The sequence below is a fragment of the Malania oleifera genome, chromosome 9, assembly GCF_029873635.1.
Source record: "Malania oleifera isolate guangnan ecotype guangnan chromosome 9, ASM2987363v1, whole genome shotgun sequence".
Lineage (NCBI taxonomy): Eukaryota > Viridiplantae > Streptophyta > Magnoliopsida > Santalales > Ximeniaceae > Malania > Malania oleifera.
In genome coordinates this window covers 96,519,282-96,543,878 of record NC_080425.1, presented here as the reverse complement: position 1 = coordinate 96,543,878, position 24,597 = coordinate 96,519,282, and the positions used below count along the sequence as shown (strand labels likewise).

Here is a 24,597-nt window from a genome sequence, read left to right as displayed (position 1 = left end):
TCAATTTCTCCGAGATTTACATATACATATATATAATGTTATATTATTATAATATTATAATATTATATTATATTATTTAATTAATAATTATTATTAAATTATTAATTAAACAATTTATTTATTTATTTAATATTTAAGTTAATTTAATTTAAATTTTTTTCGTCTTCCATAGATATTAATTTATAAGGCGTTTAAAAAATCATTATGGATAGCATTGAAATTAATTATTTTTGAAACAGATGAATTCCCCAATTCAAGCCTTCAAGATTGACTATATGACCCAATATGCTTATTTGCATATTGTTGGGAAATTATAGTAGTATTTACATTTATAAAATAAACAGATGACATTAAGTGAACATAATATATCGAACTAAACAACATTTGCACGTTTTAAATCTAGAGACAAATTTCAAATATTTGAATTTGGGTAGTAGTTTGATTGATTCTCTAATCCAGCTGAAATACATCAAATTAAAACTTTTTATAAGAAACATGTTCAATATCAAGTTTGTTTAGTTGGTTGTATGTTTTTCTTTTTTAAATCTTAAGAAAATAGAAAAGACATATTGTGTATAAAGGCAATAGCCAAAGAAATTATGTTATTACAAATATATATATATATATAAATTATTTTCTTCTTCAAATTATAGGTCATGAAAAGAAAGAAAAAATGTCATAGCAACAATAATTTTTTTAAAGAAACAGTATGTTATTAGGGGATCTAGATCTAAGCTATTTTTCTTTATATGGTAAAAGCTTAATAAATTTTTTTAAGATTAAGCGAAAGTTTACACTAGATTTGGACGGAAGGTAAAATCATCTGTGTCTCAAATTTTGACTTAATAAATTTTGACTGCCGCTAAAGAGAGGCGAAGCCCAATCGTCATCTTCAAAAAGTTAAAAATTAAAACACAAAAGGCATGGGCTCTAACTGTGAACTTCAGTAGATTGAAAAGAGCTCCAGTAGATTAGGATTCGGCTGAGAAGAAGAGGCGAAGTTCCTGGCGAGTACGAATCTGCATATCGTTTTTTCCTAGTTCTAGATTAGATTTTGGGTGCACTATCCCTTTGTTGCTGTGTTTTATTTTTCCTCGGAGTTTTCTTGTATATACGCTTTGTTCTTAATCGGGCAGATACTTGATGTGTAATTATATTACACACTGATTCCATGGTACTCAAATCTGCCGATTAATGTAGTTACTAGTTTACCCAAAACCACGACCCAGTTTTCGTGCCAAGCAGCTTCAAAAATCTGATGCAACTAAAAAAGGGCCAAAAAAGGTGTAGGCTGCTCATCTTCTGTTTGCCCGCCCGCCAATTAATTCTTGTTGCGCTCTCATTACGCTTACATCCTCTCCCTTCCCTGCAAATCAAAAACAAATTCCCTCTTCTAATCTCAATATGGGTTATTGCAGATATCTGATTACATCTTCTAATATCAAATTCATTCTGATACACTGGTTCGAGAGAGAGGAGCGAGAGAGGAGTGAGAGAGGAGGCAGTTCAGTTCTGCAAGTTCGTTACATTCCATTCCACATAAAAAAAAGGGACCAATTTCAATTCTGATTTTGCCTTCTCAATTCCCATTTCATAAAAAAAAGAAAAGAAGAAGAAGAAGATTTTATTTTTTTGGTGAAATTATCTGTGTTAATTGTGTTTTACTTATATATATTAATATTCTTTTATGATGCACTTGCATGATGGTAACTGTTATTGAATGTAATTCTTTAACAATGCAATAACTTTTGTATGTGTTACATCTAATGTTAATATTTAGAGAAAATCAGTGGATAATTTGAATATATTTAGGTAGCAAGTTGCACACACAAAACAATAAATGGTTTGAACAGTCTTGAATGTATATAAGTTGCTCAATGATAGTCCAAATTGCACCCATATGTTGTTACTAACAGTGCGGCCATGCTTGTGCTTCAACTGATGGATATGGATAATCGTGTTTGAAAATATTTTTGTATTTATTATTTTTACAAGCTACGACATACTAGGTTGGTGATGTGAGTAGATTTGTATATCAACAACAACAAGCCTCAAGTCCCACTAGGTAGGGTTGGCTACATTAATTCTTTTTCTCCAATTCATCCAATCGAGAGCATTTTCCTATACTACATGAAGCGCTATTAAATCCTTCCTCACTACCTCATTTCAAGTTATTTTAAGCCTACCTCTATCCCTTTTCATGCCAAAAATAATGACTAACTTGATCCTCCTCATAGGTGCTCTATTAAGTCTGCGTTTCAAATGCCTAAATCATCTAAGTTGCCCCTCCCTTATTTTGTCTTTGATTGGTGCTATGCCTAAACTATTGCATGTATGCTCGTTCCTTAGTTTGTCTTTTAATGTTATGCCACTCATCCACCTTAACATTGCATTTAAGCAACTTTTACTTTTTGTACATCAATAATTTTAATTTTTCTTTTCAGTTTGGATTCCTAGGAAAACATCTGCACCAAATGCTTCTTCAAATAAACTTGAAATTGAATAATGAAGTTCATCCTTGAAGTATTTACTGGTTTATTGCTGTCACAATGATCTATATAGTTTCTAAAGCCAACATTGACGACTATGGTAATTATTGCAAAGAAGGATGAGAGGGGGATACTATGTATGAAGCTGACCAACCAAATGTCATCAATAATGGAATAAGGTATGCTGTCACCTGCTTTGGAGCCCCATACCTTAATTTTTTTGTCAAATCTTCAGAAATAAAAATAGTCTAATAGAGACAGTTAGGGGAATCATCTATTAAAACAAAGTCATTCCTTTAAATTTTCTTATTTTTTGCTAAGCGCTAAATTTTTTACCCTTCTCTATGATTTGGTAAATTTTGTTTCTTAAGATAGCTTCTTTGTACTTGCTTGGTTATTTTACGTTGATATGTTTAATGTTTGGTAAAAATGCTGGAGTTTGTGATGGTATGGCGCCATGATCAAATTAGGCACATATTTAGGCAAAACTGGTAGTAAAAATGAAATGTTATAGACGTCTTCACCATTGCAAATCTTCCTTTATATTATTGACTATTATAATTAGATTTCACTTATTGCAAAACTATAAAAATATATATCTTGTAATGATGTTATCATCTTATCGTTAGTAGAAATATTGATGTTATGATCAAGTGTAGCATTTGTTTCAATAATGTCATTGAATGCTATTATAACAATTTATGCTATCTATTTGATTGTTTTTATGTGAAAAAAATATATGATAGGAGAATGACAATTGAAGTAGATGTATATTTTTGGTAGTACATAGAGGACTGTTTTTTAATAAAGCAATTTAATTTCTAGGTATTGCAACTTCTTTGAATATAAACAATTATAATCCTGGCATGGCCATCCCTAACTTGTTTATCTAGAAAAAATACAGGGCTAGCACTGGAAGAGCCATGGTTTTAAAGCCCTGATCAGATCAGGCCAAACCATAAATGGTCACATCTGCTATACTGTAAATATTGCAAACCATTGTCAATCTGGCTGAGCCAGGCAACTCAAACTAACTTGGTTGGGTTTGGTTGACAGAAGTAATACCTTATATTTGTTTAGCCAGATAATTTCCTGATCTATTTGTCTTTTTGGTGGGTCCGACATTATTGTTGTTTCTCTTGATAGAAGGTTGATCCGCCATTATTTATCTAGGAATAAAAATGTAGAGCTAACTATGGAAGAACTAGATGACAGATTCCATTCACTGATGTGGAACAAGAAGCTTGTATTTGGATGGATCATTTTGACCCAATTTGGAGGTCAATTTTAAAGAATTGGGTCAATGGATTTTTGGGTTCTAAACCCAAATGTGCTTAGTTAATTAGTGGTTTATTACACGTGACTAGTTTGTTTGTAGTAGGATTATGTGGCTTAGGGGCTTGTTTGTAATTTTTCATATTTGTGTATTTTAGGTTGTGTTTGTAATTTCATGTATTTCTAGGAATATGTGTGTAATTTCTTGTGTAATATGCTTTCTTATAAATAGTGTGTGAAAGCCATGTAGTAGGTGATTATTGTTTTTTTTTTTTTTTTTTGAGATAAATGAAGGAAACTTTATTGGAGAGGCATCAAAGGGATGCCAGCCCATGGTACTGTCTATCAAGCACCCTGAAGGGTGTCTCACAAATCAAAGATTGCACCATAATCATTAACTGTCCTACAATGCCAGCTTTTGACTGCAGTAAACCAGTGTCCCTTTGCTGTTTTGGATTGCTGAAAGGTTGAACTTTTTAACACTTGCCTATTCCTCTCTTTCTAAACACCCCAGAAAATTGCAAGGGGAATGAGGAACATAGACTTTCTCTTCTCTTTTGTTGCTTGAATCCTTTTCTAGGCCCAGAGTTCTCCTCCCACAGAGTTAGCAATAACCCACCTTTGTCCGATCAGAGTCAGTGCCATATTCAAGAGATTCCTTGCCCAAATGCAGTGAAGGAGGATGTGCTCAACAGATTCTGCATAGGCCATGCAAAGGGGACATCTGTTTGGCTACTGACAGACCCCTTCTTTTCAAATTATCCATAGTCAAAATCTTACCATGGGTTGCCTCCCATGCAAGGAAGGCAACTTTTGTGAGAGCTGTTCTCTTCCAAATCTGAGTCCAAGGGAATTAATGTTGTTTGACTCCAAAGGGAAGAGCTTCCTGTGGAAGAATCTAACAGTGAAGCCCCCCCTTCTCATGTAAGGCCCAAATAGGAAGATCAGTGCTATTATGGTGTTGGAAGCTGTAAAGAAAGCTGTAGAAGTCTGTTAGTTGGTTGAGTTCCCAATCTTCCACATTTCTAAGGAAGGGGATGTTCCAAAAGAGTTCTTGATTTGAGGTTTGAAGTTGCTGATTGACTTTGGCATCTTTATACATGCCAAGTTATAGATGGCCGATGGCTAGAAATAAGACACTAAGGGCTTCTTGATCACGCCAGGAGTCATGTCAAAAATAAATGCTGTCCCCCCTCCCCACTTGAAATCTAATACAAGACATGAAATTATTCCAGCCTTTCCTAATGAAATTCCACACTTCTACACCATGTGGTCCTCTGTTAACCTAGGAGATCCATTCGTTATGTTCAAGCCCATATTTCACAGCAATAATTCCCTGCCAAAGGTGGTCTTTCTCAATCATGAATCTCAATATCATTTCCCTAACAGTGCTCCATTTGAAAATGTGGAGGGACTTCGAACCGAAGCCTCCTAAATGAAAGGGTTGTTTCACCATGCCTTATTTGACAAGGAGAAATTTGAATTTGGCCTTGAAGTTTCCCAAAAAAAATCGTAGGAGGTGGTTATTGTTGAAATTGGATATAGAATTAACACGTGATCTTTCCCCGCAAGCGTATCTCGTTCACTCTTCTTCCCCTTCCTGTCTCTCTTCAATTTCTTTTAAGTCCCTTGGAAGTCTGACAAATTCTACACTTCTGAATGTAGTTGGTCAGATAACTGTCTTATCGCGATCCAAGTGCTCATTCAGGCCACCACCATGTAATTCTGAGATCAGCTTATCCCTTAATGACCCATAAGGGATGCGCTACCTATGACCATAGAACAAAAACTCACCACTCAAGGTCATCAATCTTGCCACCTGGTTGGATTGGCACTCAATTCACCAATCTTGAAAATCCTCATCTTCTGCATACAACTCCTTCAAGCAACCAAAACCCCACTACTTCTATGTGCATAGTGAGCAAGTAGGAAGCAAGTCAGCTAAGTGCATTGAGTCATTAACCACTTTGTTCTGTTGGCCCTACTTATGCCTGAACAAATTGAAATACTGCAAGTAGAAAACTGAGAATGCACATTTGCCTAGATTTTTCTGACTATTAAAGTACTCAAAGCCTAGTGGTTGGTGTAGAGTATGAACTCCCATTGGAATAAGAATTGCTTTCAGTGTTTGATGGATTTGAAAATTGCTATAACTCTAACTCATATGTGAACTACCACTCTGCCTTCTTGAAATGCTACTCTGCCTTCTTGAGAAAGAATAACACCAACTCTCACAATTGAAGCATTGGAATCTTGCTCGAATGCCTACTTGCATTGAAGCACTAGTAAGGTTGGAAGTTTAGATAACTTCTCTGTTATTTTTGGCTCTTATACTTTGATTTTTGTAAGCAAAGAAGGAAGAGGGAAAAACATGAAGGGGAAGCACGGTAGAGATCGTCGACGAATCCCTGTGTTCGTTGACGAGGAGACAACAACGGTTCGTCGACGAAGGCTCTGAAATTCGTCGGCGGGAAAATACCGAGAACAGGAAATCTCAGACTTTTGGATTCGTCAATGAAAGTTTGTTATCGTCGACGAAAGGTCTTCTACGGATCGTCGACGAAAGGCGTAGTTTTTCTGAAATTTTGAATTTTCGAACGTTGGGTGGTTGGGCAAAGGGGGGGGAACTTTCGAGGAACTTCTATATATGTTATTCTGGGCATATATTGAAGGGAGAATGATCATTTTGAGAAGTGTATTGTGTACATTGTGAATTTCTTAGTGAAATTTGTGGCATTGCTTCCATGTATGTAGACTTTGCCGAACCACGTAAATCGTGTTGTTGTTCTTTTTCTGGTTGTGTTAATTACTTGTTGTGTTTATTTCCGCTGTGCATCTTCATTTTTCGATCCATATTACAACAAATTGGTATCAAAGCGATTGTTGTTATGGCATCGGGATCGTCTTCTGCAAGATTTGACATTATCAAATTCGATGGAACCGGGAATTTTGGTTTATGGCAGAGGAGAGTGAAGGACATTCTTGTGCAATAAGGAATGGCTAAGGCTTTGCTTGATACTCAATCGGAAGGAATGGATGAGGCAACATGGGTCGATTTGAAAGCAAAGGCTACGTCAACAATACGCTTGTGTTTGGCCGACAAAGTTCTCTATCGGGTGATGGAGGAGGATTCTCCAGCAGCTATCTGGCGAAAGTTAGAAAGTCGGTACATGTCTAAATTCCTCAATAACAAACTTTTTCTTAAGCAGCATTTATATTGGCTTAAGATGGTTGAAAGATCAAGTCTAGATCAACACATCAATGCCTTTAATCAAATTATAAGTGATTTAATGAGGGTTGATGTGAAGTTTGATGAGGATGATAAGGCTTTGATGCTGTTAAATTCTTTACCCTCGACTCATACCTACGAAAATCTTGTAACCACTCTTATGTGGGGAAAAGAAACTCTCGATCTGGAAGAGGTAACAAGTGTCTTGTTAAATTTTCATCAAAGGTTGAAGATATGTAATGAAGGAGATGAACTTGTGATAAAGGATAGTAATGATCGAGGCAAAGGAAAGTTTAAGAATGGGTCTAATCAGACCCCGAAATCAATCCAAGAAGAAGAAGGAAATCCGGTGTTGTAAATGTGGTAAAAAGGGGCATGTGAAACCGGAGTGTCCAGATTTGAAGAAGGGACATGCTGAAAAGCATGAGGGGATTTCAAAATCTGTGAATGTTGTTCAAGAAGAAGATTCAGCGGATGGTGATGTTCTATCAGTTTCAGCGGAGTCGGATAATCTAACTAACTCTTGGATACTTGACTCGGCATGTTCTTATCACATGACTCCGAACAAGGGGTGTGATCAGTTCTTATGGGTAATAATGCTTCTTGCAAGATTGTTGGCAGAGGAAATGTAAAGATAAAAATGTTTGATGGTGCTGTAAGAACATTGTGTAATGTGAGACATATACTTGAGTTGAGTAAGAGTTTGATATCTCTTGGCACTTTGGATTGTAATGACTTCAATTACAAGTACAAAGGTGGAGTCTTGACTGTATGGAAAGGTAATCTGACTATAATGAAAGCGTAGAAACTGGATGGGAATATTTACACGTTGTAGGGAACTACCATTGTAGGTGGAGTTGCAACCATGGATGTTGAATCAGATGAGACCATCTTGTGGATGTTGAATCAGATGAGACCATGGATGTTGAATCATATAGGGGAACATGGCATGAAAGAGCTACTCAAGAGAAAATTGTTAAAAGGTTTGAAATCATGTCAGTTGGAATTTTGTAGGTTTTGTGTTCTTGGAAAACAGAATAGGACAAAATTCAGATAAGCTATTCACAAAACGAAAGAAATTCTTGACTATGTGCATTCAGATGTTTGGGGCCCAGTTAGAGTTGCATCAAGGGTGGACATGTGTTTTATGTGAGTTTCATTGATGATTACTTATGGAAAGTTTGAGTTTACTTCATGCGTCACAAATCTAGTACGTTTGCCAAGTTTAAGATTTGGAAGGCTGAAGTGGAAAACCTAACAAGGAAGAGAAGCAAATACTTAAGGTCTGATAATGAGACCGAGTACGCTGATTCTCGATTTATGGATTTTTGTGCAGAGCAAGGTATCAAGAGACATTTTACAGTGCACTGGACACCTCAGCAAAATAGTGCGGTGGAACGGATGAACTGAACTCTTGCTGATAGGGCTCAGTGTCTCAGATTGAGTGCAGGGTTATCGAAGAACTTCTGGGCCGAGGCAGTTAGTATGACTTGTTCTAGTAAACTGATCACCAAGGGCATCACTAGCGGGTAAAGTGGCGAAATAGGTTTGGACGGGAAATGCAGTAGACTACTCCGTATTGAAGGTATTCGGGTGTCCAGCCTATGTCCACGTGTCTAGTGAGGAGAGGTCTAAACTTAACTTGAAGTCTCGTCCTTGCACTTTTTTGGGATATACAGAAGGTGTAAAGGGGTATAAGCTGTGGGACCCAGTGGCAAATAAGGTGGTGATCAGTAGAGATGTAGTCTTTGACGAGAAGATTGTGGTGAAGAGTACTTAAGAGTTTGATGAACAGAAATAGGAGCCCGAAAGTTGGGGTAGTGATGAACATGTATTGCGGGTGGAGTTGGAAGTTCATGGCAATGAAAATGATAATGGTCCTACAGTTGCAGGAAGCTCTAGCTCGGGAAACTAGCAAGTCGATGATATTCCTATATGGAGATCCGGACGCACTATCAGACCTTCATCAAGGTATGGTTTTGAAGAGTTAGTATCTTTTGCTTTCCTTATTTGTTGCAACGATCCAACTACTTTTCAAGAGGCAGTGCACGGCTAGGAGAAAGATAGGTGGATGGGAGCGATGATTGAGGAGATGAAATCACTACATAAGAACCAAACTTGGGATTTGGTGGAGCTTCCAGATGGGAAGAGACCGATAGGTTGCAAATGGGTATATAGAAAGAAGGAGGCAATTTCAGAAAAGGAAGGAGAGAAATTCAAGGCATGGTTGGTGGCAAAAGGATACTCACAAAAGAAGGAGATAGTTTATGATAAGATCTTTTCTCCAGTGGTCCGACATACTTCTATTAGAATTGTGTTGGGGTTGGTAGCCCATTACGATCTTCATTTGGAACAAATGGACGTAAAGACAACATTTCTTCACGGTAACTTGGAGGAACAAATCTACATGGTACAACCAGAGGGATTCATTGAAACGGGAAAAGAAAATTTTGTTTGCAGGTGGAAGAAATCTCTTTATGTGCTGAAACAGTCTCCAAGGCAATGGTATAAACGGGTTGATTCTTACATGATCAAGATTGGCTACAAAAGGTGTGGGTATGATTGCTGCGTATATGTGAACAAGCTTGAGGATGATTCTCTTATTTTCTTGTTGTTATATGTCGATGACATGATGATAGCTGCAAAGAATTTAACTGAGGTGAATTAGTTAAAGGACTTGTTGTATATAGAATTTGACATGAAGGATCTTGGTTCAGCCAAGAAAATACTTGGGATGGAGATTCGCCGAGGCAGGACTGCGAGGAGATTATGGCTATCTTAGGGCGGTTATGTGCAGAAGGTGTTGGAGAGGTTTAACATGACTGATGCAAGACTGGTGTGTACACCTCTAGCGAATCATTTCAAATTGTCTACTGCAAATTGTCCAAGTTCGGATGAAGAAATCTGGGACATGTCAAAGGTCCCCTATGCTAGTGTTGTGGGGATTTTAATGTATGCCATGGTGTGTACGTGACCAGATTTGGCTCATGCAGTGAGCATAGTGAGCAAGTTTCTCTCTAATCTAGGAAGGCAGCATTGGGAAGCTGTAAAATGGATACTCAGATACTTGCAGGGTACATCGGGATATGGCATCATGTTTAGCAAGCAACAGGGTTGTCCTTCAGTTATGGGGTTTGTTGATGCAGATTATGCTGGAGATGTGGATGACAGAAGGTCTACAACAGGATATGTATTTACCCTTATAGGAGGACCGGTATGTTGGAGATCCATGGTACAGTCTCTAGTTGCATTGTCCACGACTGAAGCGGAATATATGACAGTTGCCGAAGCTGTAAAGGAAGCCTTATGACTTACTGGTTTAGTCAGAGAGCTGGGGTAACAGTAAGATGGTGTAGAGTTTCATTGTGATAGTCAGAGTGTCATTTACTTGGCGAAGAATCAGATATGTCATGCTAGAACCAAGCATATTGATGTGAGCTTTCATAGGGTTCGGGAATTGATTGCTTCGGGTGAACTTGTGTTGGAGAAAGTTAACACGTCTGAAAATGTAGCAGATATTCTAACCAAATCAGTTACTTCAGAGAAGTTCAAGCATTGCTTGGACTTACTCCATGTCTCCAAGTGATAGAAGGGAGACAAGCCCAACCTAGCGTTTTTCAAGTTCAAGATGGAGTAGCTCATGTTTTTCGGGATTCCCCTAAGGGGCATATAATCGCCAAGGTGGAGATTGTTATTTGTGGCTTTTATACTTTGGTTTTTGTAAGCAAAGAAGGAAGAAGGAAAAACATGAAGGGGAAACACAGTAAAGATCGTCGACGAATCCTTGTGTTCATCGACGAGGAAACAACAATGGTTCGTCGACGAAGGCTCTGAAATTTGTCGACGAGAAAATACCGAGAGTAGGAAATCTTAGACTTTTGGATTTGTCAATGAAAGTCTGTTATTGTCAACAAAAGGTCTTCTATGGATCGTCGGCGAAGCCTTGTATTCGTCAACAAAAGGCTCCTGGGTTGCGGTAGTTTTTCTGAAATTTTGAATTTTTGAACGTTCGGTGGTTGGGCAAACGGGAGGGAACCTCCTAGGAACTTCTATATATGTTATTCTGGGCATATATTGAAGGGAGAATGATCATTTTGAGAAGTGTATTGTGTAAGTTGTGAATTTCTTAGTGAAATTTGTGTGTCGTTGCTTCTGTGGATGTAGGCTTTGCCAAACCACGTAAATCGTGTTGTTGTTCTTTTTCTGGTTGTGTTAATTACTTGTTGTGTTTATTTCTGCTGTGCATCTTCATTTTTCGATCCATATTACAACATTTTCTTTGATCATTGTGAAGCTCCATGCACAGAGTATTGGTGTCATGATCTAGCTGAAACCTCTAATAAATCTATGGTAAAAGTTTGCTAGCCCATGGAGGCTTCACACGTCACTAACTATTTTGGGAAGGGACAATCTCTTATCATTGGAACCTTCTCATCATCCACATTTATTCTTATAGCACTCATAACAAACCGTAAGAAAAACAGCTTATTTGTCATAAAGCTAGACCCCTTTAGGTATATCGTTCACTTAAATCTCGTTCTCCTATAAAACACTCAATACTTCTCTCAGGTGATGAAAAGGGTCATCTTTCACTTCGACTATAATTGAGAGTATTATTAAAATAAGCTACAACAAATTTCCCATAACATTTAAGAACCTGTTTCATTAAGCCCATATAATAGTCCAAAGGGCATCACCAACTACTTATACAACTGTCCATTCGTTTTGAAGGTTGTCTTTCATTCGTATCCTCACCATATGTGAATCCGGTGATAGCCACTCAAATTTTGTGAACACCATCAAACCTGCCAACAATTTCCACGCATGGAATTGGAAACCAATATTTCATATTGATGTTATTATCGCTTTGCTGTCAACATACATTTTTTTATTTTCCATCCTTCCTTGGGTTAACAATGCAGGCAGTGCACAATGGTTCATGCTGGATCTTCACTTATCGAAGTAAGTCTGCCACAATCTCTTGTAATGTTGTGTTCCCCTGAGAGCTCATGCAGTAGGGTGCTGGGTAGGAGCTAGATTGATGTGGTGTTGTGTATCATGTATAGATGGTAATCCTATGTGGTAAGTCATTTGGCGTTACCTCCTTGAACTCATCTTGTAAAGTATATGCGGTGGTTGGAACCTCTGGATAGTCTTTTGATCCTTTACCACAAGAGCATAACTCACCAACACTTGCTTTACAACTACTTATAATGCTAGATTCGAGATAGTTATGGATGCTGCCTTCCCTTTGCTAGCTTTGGAGGGAGTCGGATCAGTCAAAGGGCCAATGATAATTCTAGTATAATTACTATATTGTGCGTATTGGCTGAACTAATGACTATTATGATTCCATAATCAAACCAATCTCATGTTCCAAATTAAAGGAATGTTTTGGTAAAACTTTGTTTGAAATGATCTGGTAGAAAGCATTGTACGACTTGGAGGACACGAGATTCTTCCATTCTTAGGAACTTATAGACATTATTCTTACTTGAGTGGTGTTCAAGTCAAATTGCCATGGCCAACTCAATAGTTGATTACATGCAAAACCTCATCTCAATGCTTTCTTATTGGAACAAGAGCTAAGCATCACTTGCTACGTTGATATTGCCAACTGTAGTAATGCAACCAATCTTGTATGAGGTTGAATGCTTCTTAGTTGGCAACTACTATAAGGCCAGTTATACTCTATGGTTCAGAATGTTGGGCAACTAAGAATCAACATTTACAAAAAGTAAAAGTTTTCAAAATGTGAATGTTAAGGTGGATGTGTGGTATAACATTAAAAGATAAATTAAGGAACAAACATATATGCAATAATCTAGGCATGACACTGGTCAAAGATACGATAAGGGAGGGGCGACTTAGATGGTTTGGGCATTTGAAACACAGACCTAGTTGCGCACTTGTGAGGAGAAGTGAGTTGGTTGTTGTTTTTCGCATGAAAAGCGGTAGGGATAGGCCTAAAATAACTTGGAATGAGGTAGTGAGGAAGGATTTAATAGCTCTTAATCTAGTAGAGGAAAATGCTCTTGATCGGGTGAATTGGCAGAAACGGATTCATGTGGCTGACCCCACCTAGTGGGACTTAAGATTTGTTGTTATTGTATCTCTATACATGATGTTATTGCTGCTTACATTGTCTACGATGACATTAGGGTTGATTTTGCACCAAGCCTAAGTCTCCTCCAATCTCCTAACTTCGAACGAATAAGATTCTACTTCTTTATCCTGCACATCACCCAGGTTATTTAACATATTCCAACTGATCATATCTTCACACTTAGGATCATCCTCTAGGTCCGGTTGTTCACATTCAACAACATTTACTGTTTTTGATCCCGTCCTCTATTTCTATTTGGGCACTTGTCTCATACTTTTGACAGCTAAAACACTTATCAGGGACTGACTTGGCATAACGATTCCCCAACTTGTTTTTGTTTCCCTCTGGTCCTTACAACTTGTTTTCCGCTATTGGTTGTGCTATGAGTTGACTCGAAACTGACTTCCTTGTAAAATGAATTTGTGATGAGGCCCTTTCAAGATGCATTTCTACCTTCAAAGTGAACTTATACACCTCATCCGATGTTCTAGTGAAACTCAATCTTGTGTCTTTAGATGAAGATAATTCGTGTACCTCACAACTTTTTGAGTCCCATTCTTTGCTAAGTTATTATGAGACATCAAATTGATCTGTGTATACCTGGAAGGATAAAAAATCTTAGTGACAATTATGGAGCTTCTGGAATAGATATTGTTCATTGTACAAATCGGGCAAAGATTAAAGAGCAACTGCCTCATCCATTGCCATGATGCTGCAGGCTGCATCCTTTGTCACCATTGGTTGACTAGCATTTGATCCCACTGTGTAGCAGTGCCTGTCTTGAGTTTGTATGCCACGTACTTGGCCGGCTTGTCTTTTGGGATGCTTGCATGGTTGAAGAATGTCCTGGCTACACAGATCAAATACTATAGTCCCATCCTTTCGAAGTTAGACAATCTGGTAGACCTAGTTTGATCTGATAGATAGCAGTCATCAAATTGGATCAACCGCTGGATTGGTGCCCTCCTTATTTGAATCATTGCTAATCGTATCCATTCATTCTGGAGGTTTGAGGGTCTGGCTGTGCTCATTTAGACATCCCTCAACACCCATGCAATCATGCTATGTAGGGTTCCTTGAGTGTTCACTGGACCAATTATGAACCTTTCTACTTATAAATTCAGCGTCATCTGTTTATACAATTACACATATTCCATGAACTTGACTTGTAAGAGTTGCCCACAAAGTTGTTGCTTCTCTTCTGTTCACCATTAGTAAGGGTAAGTTCGGTTTGATATAACTGTCGCAAAATGGAAGTGTAGGGTTTAAGGAATTAATCCTATCCTAGATCAATTCTAGGTTTTCTTCAAAACAGGGATAGAACAAAACTGTATTTTATTAATCAAATAGTGTTGAGGGATATTGACTTTGCAAGGCTATTTAAGGCCCTCAAAACCCTTAGTGTAAGCATAAAAATACAAAAATAAATTTAGCAAAGAATTATGCCTGAAAATTTTTAGCTTTCTAGACAACTCATAAAATACAAAAAAAAAAAAAAAAAAAACCTCCAAGACATCAATCGTATTATGCATCTCTGTGCATGTGTGTGTGAGCACCTGTGCATGTGTGCGTGTGTGAAAAAAACATCGTTCAAAATAATATACTTCTGTTTTTTGGAGAGGTACCAGGCCATTCAAAACACCAGCTTCGTATTGATGCATATCCTGTTGTTTACCTCTTTCACCCATAATAATGACATTTAAGATTAAAAGGTCATATGACCATACAGGAGCAAATTTAAAATCAAATGATCATATTGTTCCATGAGTATATCATATATTCCAGTGCATATTTATCTACCTATTCTCCTTCATTGTTGCCTTCAGACATGATATGCTCCGATAGCTTTTCTGCCTTCTCATTTTGCTTTCCCCATAGAGTTGCATACAAACCAAGAATTACCAATGTTGCTCCCAGAACACTAGAAATGTTTTGAATGAGAAATATAAGAAATAACCATCTGAATTTCATTGCCTTTTCATTTTTGTAGGACAGTTCTTATTTTTCAACATTTTCTGAATGTCTCCATATGTGCGTGTTTTTTTGGGTGGTTGGGGGGTGGGTGGGGAGGATGCATTTTAACCACTTTTTGGTTTATTAATCAAAAGCAATGAGTACACATACCTTCCCAAGTGCAGTGAATCCTCTAAAATGAACAATCCCATAACGGCTACAATTATAGTGACCAATGGTCTAAATGATGTCATGAAAACTGGACCCTTCTTCTGCATTACTAATGTCTGAACATAAATAACAATTCCAAATACAACAACTCCCTGCAAAATGCCGTGTAATTGCTTCATTAATTATAATGCACTGCACAGCTGACCCTCTTCTAATTAATGTTCATGGTTGGTGGAAAAATATGAAAGGCACTAGCTAATTAATTAAGTCTGTATAGCTTCTATAAATAAAAAAATATTAAATTCATAAGATTTACTAGTAGGACAAGGTAGACAAATTTCAGTTCTCAAGTGACTTTTTAACTGCAAGTCTCATAAATTTTAGCAAGAAAGGAAAAAAATTAGGTATACTCTTTAGTTTTAAAAGAAACATTCTTTTTGTAGTAAAGAATGTTAATTTTGCCTAACAAAAGGGAAAGAAAAAGGAATGATGATTCTTTTTTGCCCTTTTATACCTTAAACTCCCCTCATTACTTGTCAACTTAACAGGAATTTGTAACAGTACAATAATTTGCACAAGTGAACTCATAGAGTGCTGAGAATCCTATGGATCTAAAATTCAAAAAGAAATATAATTGAACATATACTCAAAATATTTAAACATATGTAATTTTTATTCAGATAATTAATGATCTTGAATTTTTTTTTTTAACCTTAATTACTAATGAAACATAAGAGTCATAGATTATAGGATGTGTTAAAGCTTGATATGCATTGTTGGCCTACAACCTAACAACTTAAGCTTTTAGGTAAAGTGGTAATCTAACATGGTATCAGAGGTGGTTACCAGGAGGTATTGGGTTCTAGTCTTGTTGCCTGCATTTATAGTGTGGTGTTTAAAAAATAATTGTATTCACTGTAATGGGTTTCTATTGTTTGTTCATCTCTCCCCGCGCTGTTGGGCTGCATGTATTGTTGGCCCTCAACCTAACAGCTTAAGCTTTTAGGTAAAATGGTGATCTAAAAGGACGTAAACAAAATTCTGCTTTACCAGAACTATTAAATATCAGAATATTGAATCTCAGAGGGCCCTAGTCTGAAGAAAAAATGGATCACATTCAAAAGCTTACACTGTAGATTGGAGCAAGAAGTGTGATGTTCCATGACAACCTCCATGATGATGCTTTATGATCCAAAATTGCTGTCATAATTGTCGAGAGTATAGCACCCGATAAGCATGTTAATGATGTGAGAGTTATTGGTGCTGGGAACATTTTCACTGTAACCGTCTGCAATAGTCATCTTAGTCATATAGATAAACTAATATATATGAACACATGCACACACATTGCTTAAGGCCTTAAACTAAAGGAAAGTACACATTAGCATTTCATTGTGGTCTGAAGTTATATGAACTCGTTATAGTACCTCGGAAGCCCGAGGGATCCAAAGAAGCAATGTTTTCAGGTATGAAAAAACATTTAGCTTTGACTGTTGGCTCAAATTCATAGCAATCTGAAAAAGTTTTACTGTGGTTATGCCTTATGAGCTATGGAACACAACTTGCCTCCTTCATCTAGGCTGAGACTAGTTTAAAAAATGGTTTGAACACTAGCAATGTAATCTAGATAATGAACCAGTGAGTAATAGTGATTTAGTCAAAGTTAGAGGCTGTTGGAAGGGGAGGAGCAGACTAAGATAACTTGGAAGTAGTAAGAAAGGATTTTAGGACACTCCGATGGTTGGAGGATGATGTCCTAGGAAAATGGACATGGGGGGATAGAGATGAAGTAAGGAATTTTCCTTTTTCTCTCTCCTTGGTGATTGGAGTGAAAAAGAGGAAGGAAATTGGGAAGGATGAATATTCTCCATCAGTACTTCAGGTGTGTGGCATTTCAAATTATTTCGGCTAACCAGGCACAATATTCCATTGCACAATTTAAAGTGCATGTGAATATTTTAGATTCTAATTATTGATGCTAAACATTATATACCTAAGAATTTAGTTTTTATGTTTTTATCTTCTCTTAGAAATTGTCATCATTTCGAAAGACTCCTGATATAAATTAGTCAATGTGTTACTTCTAACATCAATTTTTTATGCCTTTCATATTTTAAAGACAAACTTTTATAGAAAATGCAAAACCAGACCTTGTTATATATAAATGGGTAGCAGAATTAGGATGCTTTTCAGTGTGAAAATGTTTTACGGTTCATCGATTAACAAAAATATTTTCCTTACATTTCCTCACATTCAGTTTCCACCACAGCAAACTGCTTTTTAATGGGTTTGGCTTGTGTATTTTCTTTTGAACTGCTTTCCGTTGTTCATGATTCTAGTTCCTTTGTTCATTATCCCATTGCCTTAGTTTGTTTGGTAAATATGATTTATTTCCTTGTTTTGACTTTGAATCACCTGTAAGATAAAGAAAGCTGATATGGAAATATATGAAATAAGAAGCATGATGGAGCCCTTTATCCAATGTTTGGTTGAGGATGCTTCTGAGGTGGCATTTTGATGCAAGTGCTTCTTTGTATGAAGTGAAATCAAAGTGACTCCGTTGTAGAGTGTCATAAGTGTTGCACCAGCAAAAGCAATAACTGTTCCCCCTATCTTTGCTTGAGAACTGCGCTTAGAAATCTCTACCTTCTCCATCCTGGGTGCACCAATGGCAGCTTATGGTAAATATTTCTTTATGGTTCTCTCTCTAAAACAGGAGCACTTATCAAGAACAAACAAACTGAAATGCAAAGATAGGCTTTTTGTTTTTTAATTAAAACAACTATTTTCAACTGGTGCAAACACATATTATTGAACTCATACCTGCACAAAACTGCTAAGATAAAGGTAATAGATGGAATTAAGTTGATCATGGCAGCTGCCAAAAGTGGTGAAGTGTATTCTAGCCCTGCATAAAACAATGTCCTCCCTAGTACAGCACTTAATAAAAACAAGTAAATTTAAGTGTTAATATATGAAAAATTGGCTGTTACAAACTTTTATTTTTATAATAACTACGACACAGTAGAGGTGACCAAACGCCTGTGCGAATATACTGTTAGATACTCTACTCACCTGAGCAAACCCAAGAAGAAAAGATTTCGTAAGATTGGCATGCTAATTTTGCTATCATTCTTCCTGCAATGTAAATTCCAACTTTTAATTAGCCAGATGTGCTTTCAGGTGCTTTTCTTTTTTCTTAAGTAATCATAAAACTTTCTTAAGTAATCATAAAACTCAAAAGGTGAATGCTATTTTCGTTTTTACTGAAATATCTTACAAAATTTAATGCAGAATAAAGAGGAATTCTTTTGTTATGATGTCTATTCACGTCCTACATTTTGTTATATCATTTTGTACTTTTTTTGTTAGTTTTTCTGTACGTTTACATAGGTGCATATGAATTGAGTTGAGTGGACAAAACGGGATGCTCAAATTCTCGACTCAATAAAGCTCGATTTAGTTATAAAATAATATTGAATATATGTATTATATATATATATATATATATATATGTATAAAAATATATTAGATATTCACACAGGGTTGAGGAAAATGGCCTGTGTGCTTGCTTTCCCTTTTCCTAGATGGTGAGAAGCTTTCACAAAGGGACTGACAGTAGTCCTCTTCTTTACCCACCTCCCATCATCTTTCAGTAGTCCATGTTTTTGTATTCATGCTCAAAATTAGTTTTAGCTTGGTGCATATGATTTTTTGGCATGTAGGCATCAATTATTGGTGATTTGTTATATTATGTTATGTTGTTTATATCTGATATGGTGATGCCAAATGGATTCCTGATGCATGCAGCCGTGCAGGTTATTAAATTAAGTTCATGCTCATGCCTACCCAAGATTGATGATGCGATTCCCACCAGGGTCTTTGGAGAAAGCTTGCTTGCTTTGAAGTAGATTGGTGAAGGGCTTTAATCATATGGAAAAACAAGTCTCTACGTTACGTGTGATTAACTTGTAGTGTGTGGAAAGTTTCTCTCTCTCTCTCTCTCTCTCTCTCTCTTTTTTGTCTGTTGCATAAAATTAGAAAGGGGATGTGCAGGCATGTAATGCGAATAGAATGAATGATAAAATGCCACATGATGCTTAGGAGCCCGTTGTACAATTAGTTTTATTTTGAAACAGTTTTACTAATTAATTAATTATGCAATGGTAAGGCAGGGTTAAACTGATAGTAAGCTCCAGTAGGATTCATATCTGCTGAATTTAAAACAAGAACAGCAAAAGTGAAGGGGGTGGAGAATGAATGCATTGAGCAACCAACCTTTCAAACAAGAAAGCAAGAATGGCGGTAGAAATGGCACCAAAAGCGTGCCCATAGGCAACAAGCACATAAGGATTGATGCCGTCGTCAAGACAGACCTTGGAGATGATGTTGAATCCTGCATAGCACAAGTTTGAGAATATACAGTATGCATATGGTTTCAGCTCTTCCAACTCCCACTCCCACACCTTTAACCAAAACCACTCTGATCTTTTCCCATCTCCTCCTCTTCTTTCCCTTTTCTTGCCTTCTTCTTCCATGCCTCCCTTAATTTCTGATTTCCATTGACAGGCCATACTGCCCATCCATCCATAACCCTTGTTTTAACTAAACTCAGAACATTAAAAAAATATACTAATGATAACAATTATATTTTGTTGGTCTCAGTAATTATGACTATTTGATTTGCTTTTTTGGTAACTTTCAACTCTTATGAACGACAAAGCAAATGAGATAATGCCCACTAATGACATGACTGGATCCCAATCGAAGGAAATTAGGTCTATTATAGTGATAAACCTCAGTCATTGGGTGTGAAATACTGATGTCATAGGAATCCATCCAACCCACTATCATCCCTAATGCTTCCGTAACCAGCCACTCAAATCTCAACACAACAAGGTCAGTTTTAACTTTCTTCAGTGTGTGTTTATCTCTCTCTCTCTCTCTCTCTCTCTCTCTCTCTCTCTCTCGTGATTGAAAATTCATGCTGCCCAATTCATTTTCCATCCCTATAACTATTCTTATTTTCTCAAAATTGGAACTTAAAATCTCAAAAGTTGGAGGGAGGTTTAATATTGGAATTCCCCCTCCTGGGACACCCTACTTTCCCTCTTCATCGATTTTTGAGCAAAGGAAAATGGAGGGAATGAAAACAATAATATATAGTAAACATTTTTAGATAATTGCCGAGTGGGAGCTTGTATTGGAGGAGGAGTTATGGAGATAATGATCAAAACACAACAACAACAACAACAACAATAAAATCAAGCCTTAGTCCCACTAAATGAGGCCGGCTATATTAATCATTTTTCGCCAATTTATATGATCATGAACCATTTCTTTAGATAATGATTAAAACACAATAGCATAAAATAAGTCTTTGCCTAATTCTACTCGACATTGATTAGAATAATTCATTACCAAAAAAATTACAAGTAATCAACAATTAGCAGCCAAAATCAGCCATACAACCACGAAGGCACCAAGGTTTATATACGAAACTTTTCCCTGTGAAAGAAAAAAAAAATACGAGAACAAGATGTTACAAAAGTAGGTTACAAAAGAATTACAAATCTTGACAATAAAGTAATATGACATTCACCAAGACCAAGACATTCAAATAGACCGTTAGAAACCTGTGGGACGAGTTTCCTTTCGACATCCTTGGGCATGCAGTTGGGGCTAGAGGGGCCGTCTGGTGGTGGACAATCTGCGAGCGTATTTGCAGATAATCGATACTCACTCTGTGGGAGTTTCCTCGATCAATGCTGCTCTGGTCCAGGCTACTAAAGAAGCCACGCAGCAAATGGCGGGTATCTGTCTGCGTATCATCTTCTCTCAGATTAGATTTTGATTTTTGGGTGCATGTTCCCTTCGCTTTTTTTTCCCCCATTTCTTTTTCTTGGAGTTTTCTTTTATATCTACGCTTTGTTCTTAAGTTGGCTGATACTCGGGGTGTAATTATGTATATATTCCATTATGCTCAAATCTGGCAGTTATTTTGTGACTAGTTTACCCAAATCAACCATGAATTTTCATGATTTGGGTGTTACATAATCAACTTATTTGCAATATGCTATTGAAAAATAATAATATATTTGCCTCAAGTTAAGACTTGTAATAACATTGTGTTTGGAAACATGGATTTGGGTCTTAAATTTATATTTGTTTGAATTTGGACAAAATTCAGCGTAATTTTGGATTAAATTTTCCTTTTATATCTACAAATATCCAAATTCAAGGCTTCTTCCAAACATAGGTTCAATATTCTGAAATATTTTATAAAATTTTAGAACATTTTGTCTAAATCAACACATATCCAAATTTAATGTGCACAATTAGTTTTAGCTGTTTTAAGCAAGGCTTTTGTTATACTTGTGGAAAATTTTTAATGAGTACCAAAAAAACCCATAAACACCGTGCAAAACTAGGCTTTTTTAAGCAGTTTTTTCATTATACTTCTGTAAAGTCAAAGGATTTTCCTCTTACTATAAATTTCATTGTTGTCAGCATTGACATGTAGAATGGGACTCTATCTTTATTCTTGTCCAATTAATCAGTTCTTCAAAAGATCTATCTGATTGTGGAATGAATAATTGGATCAATGAATATTCAATTCTTTCTTCAACTTGGAATCGATTAACAACACTTCTTTCATTTTTTATGTAAAAAAATGCAGATTCGGGTTGTCATGAACCAGTTTTTTATAATATGAATTTTTTGATAGGTTCTATAGGAACTGGACGGTTGGTTCATCAAAATTAAATCATTTCCATAAACTCGTTCACGGGAATTGTTCAAAACAGAGCATAAAACTGAAACAAAAATGACTTTGACAGCCTTTAGGGAGAAATAGAGGGAATGAGTGAGGAAGATGGAGAAATGACAAATACATGATATTAATTGAAGGAAGGTCAGATAAAAACTATCCACCCTCGCAACTCTCCTACATTTATTCAACATTTGGCTTGTAGATTAGTTATAATAGTTTAACTACAACTAGTTGTATAAAAAATTGTATTGATTCCAGAAAGATAATAATGTGTAACTTTTTATGAGTTCATAACAAGGACTAGATAAGGAATAATTATGAAAATGTTTATTTATTTCTTATTATAAAGAACATGAGTCAATACCTACATTGCCAAAATTTTCAGTATATTTCATTCTATTCCAAAAAATAGCTATTTCACGGCGTGAACTAAACATGCCCTTAGGGTTGTTTATGATGAAGAAGAAGGAGGAGGAAAGGAACAAGTTGATCCGACTATCATCACCTTCAATCTGCAGCAAAAATGAGTCATCCTCTTATCCTTAAAGCCCTTGACAGAGACACCCAAAGCTCTACTAAGACCTTCAATTCTCCTCCAAATAGAATCATTTGCTACTACTGGGTCTGGTTATAGTCTCAAAATCAATAGCAGTAAAGCAAAGGTAAGTAGTCCCTTGAATGCTCATGTTTACATTTGTGATTAGTTAATTAAAATTGATATTTCAGGATCTGGGCTATAATTTTTAATATGAGATATTTGCAAAATTCTTGCAGCTTTGCTTCATAACTGATCCACAGAATTGGATCAGTTTCAATTATATCGCCACTTGAATGGACAGCAGATGCTTGGTGAAGTTTTTACACCATAATTACTGGACTTCTAGAAAAAAAAAAAAAAAAAGGGAAAATGAAAAAGAGAAAAGAAATGAGCTGTTATATGACAGGTGTAAAGCTGATTTTTTTGAATGTTTGCTTGGTAAATCAGGGTTCAGAATCGGGTGGAATTCTGAAAGCTAGTGTATGGTGATAGTTGCAATCCTCTCCATGTCTCTTTTCATAAAATTGGTGAAAATGGCTTTGAATTTGTCATGAGGTATGCACATCTTCTCATTTTTTGATAAAGATATTTCTTTTCGTCTGTGTAGTTCACAATGTATGCATAATGTTTTTCTCAGTTTTATTGGTTTGTATTGCATTTTAACTACTTCAATTTAATATTTTCTGGTTTTTCTCTTTTGCTGGAACCGCCTCCTCTGATTTTAAAGACCTTTTTAACTTCTCATCTGGATAATGATTCATTATGATTGAAATTCTCATTATCTTAATGACCTTTGCCCTATGTTTGGAAGCATGGATTTCTAGCTTGGATTTGGAATTGTTGTGGATATTAACGAAATGCAATACATCAAATTCTGCACAAATCCAAGTTGAGGCAATCGAACGATTGGACCAATGCTTTTAGTTAAAGCAGAGCCACCATTAATGAGAGACTCACATTCACAACTAATAAGCTTGCACTTTGGGGTGCCTAGATGTCTTTCAACCTCTTTGGAGAATTGAACTCGGTTATGCAAGTGGGAATTATTTAACTCTTGCCCCGTCCCCAAATTCATCATCTATGATTCTAGATTTAATTGGTAGGCAATTATAGATGTTCTAGAAAATCGTGACAAAATTAACAAAAATATCTCCCTATCTGACAAGTTGGAAATTAGTGGTAGAACTAGAGGAATCGGATACAAAAAAGCTATATATCATTGAGGGAGGTAGTTGCTAGGTGAAAAAGAAATTTTCTTATGATGGGCTATGGTGAGATTCTTAGCTTTGACAAGGTCTTTTTTTCCCCTCAATTTGGGTTTTAGGACGAGGGAACCCTCTATCCCTCTACTCTTTTGGCCGTGGAGATGCTTAGTGTTAGGGTCTTAAAGTTTTGCAACCCTAACACATGGTTTTGGTGTATGATTATCGAGTTGGAGGTATGGTCAATTAACCTGGATGCGAATATGTTGTTATCATGGGGATTGTTTTGGCATGTCTCGGTGACGTTGTGGTTGGTCCAGATAGTTCTCATTGTGGTATTCTCGAATCTAAGATGTATAATCATTAGATCCCTGGTGGTTATTAATGTGTGACCAAGAATACTTCAGAGAATGACTCTAAACCCTAAACCCTAAACCCTAAAACCCTAAACCCTAAACCCTAAACCCTAAACCCTAAAACCCTAAAACCCTAAACCCTAAACCCTACCTCCCCTAGTATTTTGATGGGTACTAAGTGAGCAACCCTGAGGAATGCTCAGGGGCGGGCTCTCGACATTCCTTGAGGATTTTCTTGGGCTTCCGTGTGGGATTGGGAGTATTGGGAGCCACATGGACGATTCATTTGGGAAGGGGATTGTGTGAGTACTCTTGGTCTGACGGTTTGGATGTATCCCTTTCTTAGCCATTGCCTATACAATTGGGTGGTATTATTTGAGACCCCGATTGTGCTGAGGGGATAAGAGTTACACTTAGTACTGGTAAAATATGAGTTATTTCCCTTACTATTCGAGTCCAGGTTCCTTAACTATGACCTAAGTTGGTTCAAGGGTTGTCGATTCATG

At 36.6% G+C, this 24,597-nt stretch overlaps 1 protein-coding gene and 2 long non-coding RNA genes across 8 annotated transcripts in view; 2 read left to right on the top strand and 1 right to left on the bottom strand.

Moving 5' to 3' along the window:
* The first annotated feature begins 906 nt into the window (after positions 1 to 906).
* On the top strand, positions 907 to 19,342 carry LOC131165079 (uncharacterized). The gene is made up of 3 exons (XR_009139420.1): positions 907 to 1,011; positions 2,445 to 2,668; positions 19,034 to 19,342. It is a non-coding gene; the product is annotated as an uncharacterized LOC131165079 (long non-coding RNA).
* Positions 14,727 to 19,799, bottom strand: LOC131165078 (WAT1-related protein At5g07050-like). The gene is made up of 7 exons (XM_058122744.1): positions 19,502 to 19,799; positions 18,299 to 18,361; positions 18,047 to 18,163; positions 17,639 to 17,879; positions 16,353 to 16,511; positions 15,224 to 15,375; positions 14,727 to 15,020 (listed from the first exon to the last, which is right to left on the bottom strand). Exons 1-7 carry the CDS (start codon positions 19,795 to 19,797, stop codon positions 14,900 to 14,902), a joined length of 1,149 nt encoding a protein of 382 aa, XP_057978727.1. The 5' UTR covers positions 19,798 to 19,799; the 3' UTR covers positions 14,727 to 14,899.
* A 986-nt stretch (positions 19,800 to 20,785) lies between these two features.
* LOC131165077 (uncharacterized) overlaps positions 20,786 to 24,597 on the top strand; it is a 28,463-nt gene continuing 24,651 nt past the window's right edge. For 5 of the 6 annotated variants that reach the window (XR_009139415.1, XR_009139414.1, XR_009139416.1 and 2 more), the window contains exons 1-4: positions 20,786 to 21,036; positions 22,441 to 22,657; positions 22,770 to 22,844; positions 22,981 to 23,088. This is a non-coding gene — a long non-coding RNA (uncharacterized LOC131165077). Of the gene's footprint in view, positions 21,037 to 22,440; positions 22,658 to 22,769; positions 23,089 to 24,597 lie in introns of all 6 variants that reach the window. The other variant, XR_009139418.1, reaches the window with a different exon arrangement.

Excerpts from the sequence above, each read along its gene's own strand:
- LOC131165078 (XM_058122744.1), bottom strand. The coding sequence starts at position 19,797 with ATGGCCTGTCAATGGAAATCAGAAATTAAGGGAGGCATGGAAGAAGAA. Across the intron at positions 18,164-18,298 it reads TTCTTCTTGGGTTTGCTCAG|TGCTGTACTAGGGAGGACAT; the intron begins GTGAGTAGAGTA and ends GTTTTTATTAAG. Across the intron at positions 15,021-15,223 it reads GATTCACTGCACTTGGGAAG|TGTTCTGGGAGCAACATTGG; the intron begins GTATGTGTACTC and ends AAACATTTCTAG.